General features: G+C 37.3%; 1 protein-coding gene across 3 annotated transcripts in view; it reads right to left on the reverse strand.

The window, feature by feature from the left end:
• KCTD5 (potassium channel tetramerization domain containing 5) overlaps positions 1-12092 on the reverse strand; it is a 38156-nt gene that overhangs the window by 12015 nt on the left and 14049 nt on the right. For 2 of the 3 annotated variants that reach the window (XM_072878452.1, XM_072878451.1), the window contains exons 5-6: positions 9611-9727; positions 3129-3254 (exon numbers count right to left, since the gene is read on the reverse strand). In XM_072878452.1, coding sequence (XP_072734553.1) covers positions 3129-3254; positions 9611-9727 — 243 coding nt within the window. The remainder of the gene's footprint in view (positions 1-3128; positions 3255-9610; positions 9728-12092) is intronic. The other variant, XM_072878453.1, reaches the window with a different exon arrangement.

Consider the following 12092-nt stretch of genomic DNA (forward strand, 5'->3'; position numbering starts at 1 on the left):
ACTCTGAGTGGCATGCGGCATACAGCAAGTATAGAGAAAGGAAGGGAAAAGAAGAGATTGCAAGTGAGTCAGAGGTGCAAGAAAGTACAGTCCACTTACACTTGAAGGATCTGGGAATGACATTTATTTACTTTTATCTGGGACCCCAACTCTTTGTAAGAAAGTATGACAGCAGACAATTTCAAGGAGGAAGGTTACAGATTTCATGAAAATTTCCTTTTTCAAATGTCCTAAAGTCAGCAGATAGAAGCCAATAGTGCCATGCAACATAGCAACAGGGACCACAAGTAGAGAGAAAATTTAAATACAACTGTAAAGCTGGTACCTTAACTTCGTGTACTCTTCGCCACAGATGGGAAAGGATAGCACTTGAGAATCTAACTTTGGATGCAGATGTTATGAACAAGCTTTGGCATTTATCCCAAGAGTGACAGGTCAACAAAGTGGTATGAAAGAGAAGAATACTCGTGGGAATACAGGTTATCTTTCAGTAGTTCCACGGCTACCAGGAAAAGCCACTGGATCCATTTAAGTCAATTTCCCAAATACTGTTAATTTCCTTCGCTTAGGTGTATTAGAAGGTTACATGGAAGTCAACTACTACCTTACCATGCAAACTGTTTTCCAAAAAAAGAAAACACCAGAAAAAAAGTCTTTAAGAAGGAATGAAGGTGAAGCTTGATTAGATGGGCTATCAGAAAATGCTTTTTCCTATTCTGAAAGTCCAGTACTATTAATTAAAATTTAAGTGCTTGTCAATAAAAACTATATACTGGGAGTTTTTTGTTTTCTCTAACCCAACCTGCTCTAAAATTAATAGGAAGACTGTCTCAAGGCTTCTAAAAGTCAGTCCCAGTATACGAACACATTATTGTGTATATATCACTGGATACCAGAATTTCAATCATATGAACTTCATGAAGGCCAACTCTGACACTAATGAACAGATCGCAGACTAAAGAATTAACGTTGGCTAAGAGGGAACTATTGAGACAACAGCTACCAGGGTCCAGTCAAGATTCCTGAACATGGCTGTCAAAAACCTCCCAATCAAAAAGAAATTTTTTGTTTTTTCTTTTTTTTCCCAGACACAACATATACCTATGAAAAAAATAATCGATATATTAGAAACACAATATACAAAAAATGACTCTTCAAGTATTGCCATTCATTGCTAGTGTCCTGGTTTCGGCTGGGATAGAGTTAATTTTCTTCCTAGTAGCTGGTATAGTGCTGTGTTTTGGATTTAGGATGAGAATAATGCTGATACCACACTGATGTTTTAGTTGTTGCTAAGCAATGTTTACACTGGTCAAGGGCTTTTCAGCTTCCCTTGCTCTGCCAGGCGCACAAGCAGCTGGGAGGGGGCACAGCCAGAACAGCTGACCCCAGCTGCCCCAAGGGCTATTCCATACCATGTGGCGTCATGCCCAGTATAGAAACTGCAGGGAGTTGGCTGGGGGGCAGCGATCGCTGCTTGGGGACTGGCTGGGCATCGGTCAGTGGGTGGTGAGCAATTGCATCACTCGTTTTTTTTTCTTGGGCCAGCAACAGCTCAGCTCTTCCAGGACAAAAGGAGTGAATGTTTATATCTCCAACCAAAATTAACAGTAATTCTTATTCATCACCCTGGTCAAATTATGTTCTGCTCTCTTCCCTGAAACAATGATCAAGAAGCACTTCAATGGAGAGGTCTAAGATTTAGCTTCTCTCAGAGCTACTGAATTTATAGAGTTGTACTGTACTCTGAACTAGCTTTTGTATTTAGGGTTTAATAGTTTCATTTGATCCATATTTTCTTTTAGATTAAGGATGCAATGTAACTCTGGCAATTTTTGAAGTTCCCTAATGATGTACTACCATTCCTTATGAAGATGTTTATTAGGTTCTAGAATTCCACGTTTTATTTCAGGTACATATCTCAGCCCTAAATTATTACCACACACCTCTTTAACTCGTCAGCTTTTAAAGTTTTCCTGAAGCATCCTGGCAAAAGCAGACCTTGACTAGAGTTTTGGAAAGCGTGAGCCCTGGCTTACCCAGGTTCACTGTTTACCCTTGACTACATTAATCCCTTACAACTCTTCGGAAGTTTTATCTCAAGTGACAAAAGAGCATAAATTAATCATTTCACCAAGAATCCCACATAAAGCTTGGAGTATTTTTATAGTGCCATTTACAAAAATGTCTCCATATGTGTAGCTGCATAACCAAGTTACAAGGCACAGAAAGTAGTGAAGTTTTATCTATTTGAGGCCTCAATGCCAAGACCCAGATAAATTCCTAGCATTATTTCCAAATTAATTTATTTGAAGGTGATTCTTGAAAAAGCAACCTTTGATGTTTTACCAATTGTTTCCCATCTACATATACTAAATGAAAAGCTTTTAAGCCAACTACAGAAGTATCCAGTTTGTCTGTAGTCATCTTCTTGTACAAAGCAACAATACAATGATAAAAACTGTTCAATATGCATGGAAGAGAAGAATACACTTAGATACATAACTGGTCTGCCTTATTACTTATTCTGTTGTGTTTTTACATTTTCCCTTGTACAAATTCTGAAAGACTGAGTAAAATGCTAAGATATTGTTCCCATTACATTCTTTTTGTAAAGCTGGTTACAGAAAGTAAAGAGAACTAGGTAGAAACCTGAAAATACTAAGCTAACAAATACCTTCATTTTATAATATATTGCACATGACTTTTTCAGAGATAGCATATTACAATCTCCATTCTTGACAGTAAGATTTCTTCAGTTGAACTCAAGCAAGAAAAACAGTTTTCAACTGAACCAGTGACAGAATAAGGAAGCATTCAAATGTGTAAGAAACAAAACCTAGATTCTCAACTGTAAACAGCAAATACCTGCCAATACTCAAAAAAACAGGACAGGTATCAGGAACAGTACAGAGTATTGCATTTAAAGAACCCATCTGGCATAACAAATGCATGCTGACTATACCATTTACAGTCTCTCATACAATGGACAGGGAACCATTATTAGTCATGACTGAGGGGAAAAAAGGCAATTAAATAATGGTCCAGAACAGAGGTAGGCCTAGCACAACTTAGTGAAGCCCACCCAATTTGACACCATTTCTTTAGTCCAATGTCTAGCAACTTACCTTTGCTTTTTCACTGGGTTCACTGGTTGTACCATAGGGAGTGTTATGCAATTCCTTTGAGACAACGCACAGAAATTCAGCCTGATCTTCATTGCCATAGTTATAGGAAGAACCAATACTGACCAGCTGAAAGATGGGGAGGGGAAAGGGGGGGAGGGAAAAAAATCAATTGCATTTCCATATAAAACAAATTCCATAAATTCTCATCATTAGTACAAACACTCCTCACTCTTCAGACTGTTGGTTGTGCCTGAAGTATGATTCTCCACTTCAATGCAAATACGTTTTGATGTTGACAAATACACTGACACTCTGATGAAAAGATAAACATAGCTTTTCTTTTTAAACATTTACAGAATTAATGATTTACAATTATAATTATACTGTGAAAGAAAAGGCTACAGAGGCAGGCCAGTGGAGAAGTAACCTGTTCCCTGTTTCTGTTATTGGCTGGAAACCTTCCCAACCACCAAAGTTAATTTGTAAAAAGTTTATATGTGGTATCTTAATGTGGCATGATCTAACACGTAAATGGCAGCATCCAGGAAGCACTTTAGCCTGAAGGGATACCCACCACTTTACTTACAGAATAACAGTACTTCTATTAAAACATATTTTGAGTGGACAAAGACAAAATTTGCATTTGATTGGAAAACAGCAAGACACAGTATGGTGGGACACCAAGATTAACATCTGAAATTCATATGTACTGCTACAAGGAAGTTAATTAAGGAAGTGCTACAAGCAGAAGCCATGTATAATGAGATGTGACGCATTTACAAGCTTCTACAAGTCTCGATATTGAATAATAAATGATAATTTACTGAGAAAGAAGGATATACTCAACATCAGTACTATCTCATATGCAGCATGTTTATCAAATGGCAGAAATTTCATGTAACTTGTCTTACCTTGCACACAGTACACTTACCTAATGCTAGAAGCTTTACATAGCCTGCCTTTCCAAGCCAGAATCAATTTGGATGTAGCTGGTTCATTTATTTTAAAGGTTTATTTCAAAAGCATGACAAGATAATGTATGGTGCCATTACTACTGACACAGATCAAAGTCCTAAAAATCAACCTGTTGCACAGATACACTGTATCTAAATGCCATTACCAAAACTATATTAAATCTACCTACCAAATCACCACACACATGTGATAAGGCTGTCCTATTCCCCAATCTCTTATTATATCACTGAAGTGCCCTAGTAATGGCCCCATAGAAAAGGCTTGACTTGTTTTTTAGGGCAACAGCACTTGAAACATTGTAGTTATCCATCTAAAAACAAACCGTGTACTGCCATTAGTCTAGCAGAGCACCAAAGAGAGTAAAAAGCCTTGTTAAAGCAAGGAAGATGCAGCCAAGATGAAATCTTGGTCCAGAATCTGTAATTGAGGGATAAGATGATTCCCCCAACAGAAGTGGGAGGTAGCTTCCATACAGCACTGTCAGGAGAAAATAAAGCCTCATTGTACTTTTAAGGACAGAGAGGAGAGAGATGCTCAGATGTTCCAGCACTGTGGTAAGACAGCCAAGCAAGCACCTCCACAGACAGACGGCCAATGTCTACAAAGAGCAGCAGGCAGTATGTCTGCACAACGAACCAACCTGATGCCAGGCATAGGCAATGTTAAAGTTTTTGGACCCTGATGGTATTACAGCATACACGGCTCAGCCTCCAATGAACAGTACTGGCAATCAAAATTCAGCACTCTCAAACTACCTACTTTAACCACACCGTCTGGGTGCGATCACCAGAAATGGTTCCCTCCCTCCTCCACTCCTAACATCACTCTAGTTCTGCAAAATACATAGTCAGTAATGAACACAGGCTGATCAAAAACTAATGTGATAAAGACATTTTTTTCCACCAAAACCATGTAATGAAGTTGCAAAGCCCCAGGTTTTCAGAAGCACCAATACATCCTCACTGGAATACGAAGGCACCATTTATCTTGAGACGTTAAGTTAGATAATCTTCCACAATGGATACTCTGCAGTCTGCACCGTAACATATTTGTATAATATAGAATCACAAAACCTATAAAGTAACTAGTTGCTTAGTTGAACAAAATTGACTAAGAAAGTCCACTGAAAAGCTGGAAAATCAACACAGACCTACTTCATATATAGAGATGATTTGTTGATTCTCTTCGCTATCAGCAAAAAATATCATGCACAAATTTTCAGAAAAAAAAGCAGTTAAGTTGGCTTTAAGCCTGTTAAAGTGGTATAAAGTTTATCCTATATATTTTATAGCAATTACAAACCATATAATACAAATAGAGTAACTGCTTCAATTATTGAGGTAAACTGTAGGACTATTTTAAACAGTATTTTTAATCTACTTAAAGGCTAGAAAACATTCAAAAAGTTGGATACATGTTTAAATAAAGCCACGCATAATTCACCTTCTCTGAAGAGAAATCTGAAGAATAAAATTCAAGCATACGATTTGATTTAGTACACAGTCAACTTTTCTTCTTGCAAAATGGGAAGAACTTGCTATCAGATAAGCTATGATAACAACTACCAGAAGGAAAAATGCTTCTTTAACTCATTGATACAAAATAAATAAACAACCTCTCTGAAAGCCGATATGATACAAGATCCAAACATCAGCCAAATCATCAATCCTGGTTCAACAAGGTTGACACGTCCTTAGCTGATAGCTACTTACATCCCCCACTAATGCTTCATAATCCAAATAAGTTGACCTTTTGCACATAAGTCTTTTTAGGAGACATGGCAGGCTGACTACTTATTAGCTAGTTGGATAGGACTATTGATTTAGCTGACTGCAAAACATCTGGATGACTTTTTGCCATTATTAATCAGCTGGTGCATTTCAAGATAAAATCACTTTTGCAACATTAAACACAAGTTCTTCAAAACTCCAACACATGATACTCTTGTAAGCAGTTCCATACGTGTGCAACTAAGCATGTATTATTTGCATAGTATCAACAGTATGCTAGAAACTTCATCGTAGCTTTTTGAGATGCATTAGCAGCAATACGGGTGATGGCAGAAAAAGAAACAATGGAAAATGATTGCAGGTTAGAATTGAACTGTTGTGTCAGAAAGTATGATCAGAAATAAAGCAATACTTTAGCACTTGTATTCCAAAAGTCACCCCATTGTTCCCAGTGCTGGTGGCAACACTTTAAGAAGGATGCTGATAAACTGGAAGGAATTGTTAAACTCCCCCACCCCGTGTCTGTCTGTCCCTGCCCCGTGCCCCCCCCCCCCGCCAAGAAAAAAAAAGAAACACAACAAATCAGAGTAATCTGAAGTCTGCAAAACATGTTTTAAAATGCATAGGAAAAGGATTTCGGAGCATCCAGCCTACTGTTTCTCAGACTTTCTGAGAGGACAAACTCTTTTTGGCTCATGGGGCTTAAACAGTAGAGGGAGTTTTAATGACCAAGAACTTAAGGAAGGAAAAGAACATTTTGAAACTCTGAATTTCCTAGATTTGTATGATTATATACACATATGTATATATGCATGTATGTATTTTTCCTCATTGGTTTTTTCCTTCCATGACCTGTTTCATTACACTCCTTACTAAAGCAGTGTGATCCTGCTTGAGCGTCCCTGTGAGCCCCAACAGTGTCATAACCAGTGGAAAATGCCAATGTTACTTATCACAGAAAAGTCATTAGATCATGATCCACTCACTGTTTGCATGGAATAAGGGTGCTGACATTAGTAGGCTGTCAGCTGTAACTAAAAAAGGCAGGAATAGAAAGCATTATTATTATTATTTATTAATCAAGAGAAATGTAATTATTTGCATTATATTGCTTGATGTGCCAATACAGGTCAGGATTTTCCTGAAAAGACAAAGAAATAACAACAGGGAAGTTCCTGTCTCATAAAGCCTGAGCTTTTAAGTAAGATAAAAGATGACAATCAGAAAGGGCAAAGTTAAAAAAAAAAAAACAAAACAAACAGTTTGGCATAAGTAAAGGTGGACAGAGACTAGCTGATGCCTAGCTATGGTCAGGAAAGAGGAAAGATTTAAGAAAGATTTCAGGGACAATAATGAAGTAGCTTTCTGAAGAACTTTTCCTAAGTCTGCGGCTCTGTGAAAGGATAACTGTGTCTTTCAAAAAAGACTATTTAAGAAAAACAGATTATAAAAATGGTATAGCTGAGAGAATAGGTCAAATGGTTCCTGCATCAAGTTACTCAACGGCAGCAAAATGTATGAATCTCTTCCTGTCTTAAATCAATGACTGTACACCTAAAAATATCCCTTTGAATAGGCAAAATGGTTGGTGCATCACTTTTAGGAACCTTATTTTTGAAGTGAACAAATCTCATGCCTTAAGTTAATTGAGACAGATCTCAAAACCAGCCACATTTCAATAACTTGCCTATACAGATTTGCTATACTGGTTTAACAATATTGATTCAGAATCTATACAGTACATTTACAGGACAAATTAGCAATAGTATTACCATCACAGATAACCACCCCAACTTGCACAAACAGCATCCCTGTCTTTCTCTGCTTCCCACTGGAGTTACTCATATTAACTAACTCTTCTACTTCATGACTACCAACTTCCTTCTCTTTCTGTGATGGTCTGATTCTCAAAACCGAGTAAATTTTGTAACAATTATTCTCAAATTCTATTTTAAATATTCTTATACTTTGAATATTACTGCTTCTATTTCAGACGTGGTGAACTTGTACACTAGAAAGCTTGTCTTGGAAAGCTTGTCTCCCCCCCCCCCCTTTTTTAATTACACTAACTAACGGTTGATAGAATAAAATAAAGTCCTCCCATCAATTTTTTTTTTACAGAATCAAGTTGTATGAATGTAAGAATGGCCTCTACACCTTTTAGAGTTATAATGCGTTAATTCTACTGCCTTCTCAAAGGATTTGCAAAAGGCTAAAGATACATACATAAAGATACATACACATCAGCCATTAAACTCAGCACTGATGACTGACACCAGGACCGCAAGCATATTTATTTCAGGTCTCTTAATGCAATTGTCAGACTTCAAATCTAGGAGGAAGGAAAATTCATTCCCTTACAGATTTTTTTTTTTTTTTTTTAAATTTCATACCTGCCTTCATTTCTTCACTGCCTTCCCCCATCTCCCATTTTATTACGTTGAATTTTACTTTGAGCTATCTAGGACATGAACACACGAATAACATCATGCTGCCTGTACCCTACACATCCTTCACCACAGGCCACATTTCCTACTCAGTTCCAGAAAGTCTGCAAACCCAGTGCATTAATTCCACATTCCAAATGTTACCTGTACAAATGCAAGAAACAGATAGCGCTTGGTACACTGAAAGCAGATTCTGGAATATAGCCAGGCAACAGTCTGTAAAATCTACAGTTGCATGGCTAAGTGTCCATGTAAACTCATAGGCAAGGTTCTGCTCATATCAAGTCACTTTACCGTCATGTTATCTTCGTGATGTTATACTGATCTTTCAGACTGAACAACCATATATACAGCAAGGAAAAGAACAAGTACTCTGAGTATTTTATTGATGAAAAATACTACAGAACACCAGATTCTCAAATCAATTCACATAAGACACTTCAAAATGGAGCACAGCTATGTAAAGAACTGGAAACTGCCTCCAACATTACTGGTTAGCAGAAAATCCTTCCCAAACTCTTGAACACTGGGAAGTAACACATCAATTAAAAAAGCAGTGACCTGAGGGTGAGGGGAGCAGGAAGGATGAGACAGCCTAAAAAGCCAATGAGTGAAGCTATGATTCTTCATTTGCGTTTCAAGAAAATTTCCCGGGGGGGGAACCACAAAAAAATAAAAACAAAAAACCCCAAGATGTTCTTTTCACTTGAGACAAGATTTAAAACTGCTGGTTTTGTTCTCCCCTCACTCCTCCATATTTTATTTCTGAAAAATTCTGTTATTTGTTGTTCCAGTTTGAATACATTTCATCCACCTAAAAAAAGCCAGTTAAGTTCCGAGTTGCCAGAAATAAAAGGTTCAAACTCAGAGCTTAACTGGCTATTAGGTGGATGAAATACACTCAAACTGGAACAATGATTAACACAGAAACGTCCCTTTCTGAACCCAGTGAACTCAAAGCTTTATATACAGGGCTCCTAATGTTTAAATTGTACCACTTTTACTTAACAAGTATGGATCAAAGGCTGTTAACTTTGGAGGAAGATTTAAGGAAAAGAAGTTACCCATTGAGAAGGTAAGAACTCTTCTTAAGAAAAACCTTTAACTAATAACCAGGGGGGGTTGTTTGTTTGTTTTTTCATTATTTTTACAATATGAACATTCAAAATGTATAATGAAATACTGTGAATATAAATAAAAGCCAGTCACAAATACACACAAATTACTATGTGCTGTACATCCAGGAATAAAGTGGAATGATTTGAAAGCAGCAGAAACGCAAGGAGGCCAAGCATATCAGTGTGAGGGCAAAAAGAATGGTGTGACACACCTCACTGCAGCATTTCTGGAAGCATCTCTCTTCCCCTTTCACTTCCCGTGACACTATCAGCAGATACTCTGACTGCTGGGCCCGGCCACAGCTGTACTGGGAACCTATACTGACAAGCTGAAATAACCAATCAAAGCAAAACACAAAAAGAAACCTTTGTAAAGCTGAAGCACATACCGTTATCCAAATCGTACAAATAACAGATGAGCTCAAACGTTCAGGTAACATTTACTTGCCACTAGAACAGGTTGCTATCAAGCTACAACTTTCATTTCAACATACTTAAAATTTATGGAGGCAGTTGCAAAGCCCTTTGTAATTTCAAGGGAAGTTAAGAGTTACTGATAGTAAGTAAGAAAACTCCCCATATCACTGTGATGTAGCCAACTACTCTGAAAAACATAAAAGTTTGGTGCATTATGAAAGCGAGCATTATTTTCCTGTCATACTTGCCAAGTGCAGAAGGTAACGTGGATATAAAACTGGAAGGTGTTATGTAAAGCAATATATCAAGCCTGGGTATGAAAGAGCTTCATCTTGTTCCAGATACTGAGAAACAAAATACAGCTAAGGAAACATATGAAGTCAACTAGAGGAAAAAAAGTTGAGTGCTCTAAATTGGTTTTAGAAGGGGTAATTCACAGAAGATCCAAGAAAATAACTGGAGTGGAAAAAATTGTCTGTCTTGTTTCCATAAAAATCAGTACCAAGAACTCTGTTCACACTTGCCAAACATCTAATAATTCAGAAAGTCCGAACAACCTCAGCTAAATTTCTCAACTTGTTATTACAAAAAATATTTTATCTTAACAATACATGACAATTCCTAGCCCATTCAAATTAAAGCATAGCCTGTCAGTGCACTTGAGAAAGATTAGAGCTTTAAATTAGGTGTGAAGAACTAGACAACAACTGCCTGTTCTGAGTAAACTGGAGATTACTACTGATGAGAAGGCTCGTGAACAGTAAATTTATTTTTATCCTGCTATTGTTATGTGAATAATTTAGACGGCAGCAGCTAAATACCGTCCTCCTCATACAGTGAACATATTTAAGACAGCATTATGGTGACAGACTCAAGTTACATTAATCATTAAAATTTACATGACTGACACACCACTGCTGTCTAAAGCCTTTGTATGTAGCAATTTTGTATAGCCCAAAGTTTCTCATTATGCAGTATTGCCAAAATATTGTTTCTCCTGATTGCCTGAAGAGGTAACAATTGAAGCTAAAAAACACCTACAAAATAACCCACTGTATTCACAAAAGTGGGGCAGCAAAACTATTGGCAGTAGTTTTCGGATGGGGACTGACACATAATTGCAGTATTGTAGCAGCGCTTTCACTCCTATTCTTTGGAAAAGTGCATCAATACATCCTCATAAGTGCACCAGAAGTTTAACACCTTTCACTCCTATTTAATAAACACACCCAATTGTATTTTACAAGAAAATTTTGAAATGTTACGGGGAAATAAATGTTTTTGATCAAAAACAACCACTTAAACATGTTATATGGGGCACAGAGCACAAGGACGCTCAACCCATAGGAATATTACTCCTCTGAAAAAGCTGATGACTTCTATCCCAGCAATGATAATATGTACTAAGCGTGGTAGGTGCCACCCCAAAGACTGCTTCTGAAGGAAGCATGCTGCTGAGCAACACATGTTTAGAAAAACTAAAAAATTACAGAAATGCTACAGTGTTCTCAAATCTTAACAATAAAACTGATTAGATTATACAGAATATTCTTATCATGTTTCAAGTGAATGATGTCTGCTAAAAGCAGGTCTGCAATACAACCAAAGGAGAGATGGCCTAGTCTGAGGTAAAGAGAAGCCAAGTATTATGAGACCATACAGCTGTTGTGTTTATCGACTTCAAACTATGTGTCCAAGAGAGAGCAACATGGGAGAGGGAGGGAGTAGGGAGAAAGCTGGATGAAACAAGGACATAACGGTCAAGAAAACCACTGGAATTATCCAGTTCTAAAAGAGATTCTAAATTCTAAAGGAGATTATAATCTTTCTTTCAGCAGTTGCACTGTCGAAGCAGTATTACTCCCAAATACAATATCCCCAAAGAATACAAGGCTTTAGGACAGGTATCCAAGCCATAGTATAATTTAACCTGTTAAAAAGTAAAGAATCTTTATCTGTAATGAAAGCTAGTTTCTCATGACAAAGACAACTGTCAAAAAAACTTTGCCAAGGCACTGGTCAAAAAACAGTCAAGTTCTTAGGCATTTAAAGGGAGCTTTTTTTCAGGGACTTAAACAACATTCAGCTTCTGGCATGCCAAACAGACCCGGTAATACTTGAGCCGGAGAACTGAAGCATAAGAAGCTTTCTCTGTGCTGGTTTAGTTTATTTGATTACAGCTGTCTCCATGACACCAGCACCTTACACATTTCATTGTATATAAACAAAACGTTCTCTTTTACCTTTGTGTGCCTTACTTCTTAAAAATGTTGCTTT

This window comes from Ciconia boyciana, chromosome 13, assembly GCF_034638445.1.
Source record: "Ciconia boyciana chromosome 13, ASM3463844v1, whole genome shotgun sequence".
Taxonomy (NCBI): domain Eukaryota; kingdom Metazoa; phylum Chordata; class Aves; order Ciconiiformes; family Ciconiidae; genus Ciconia; species Ciconia boyciana.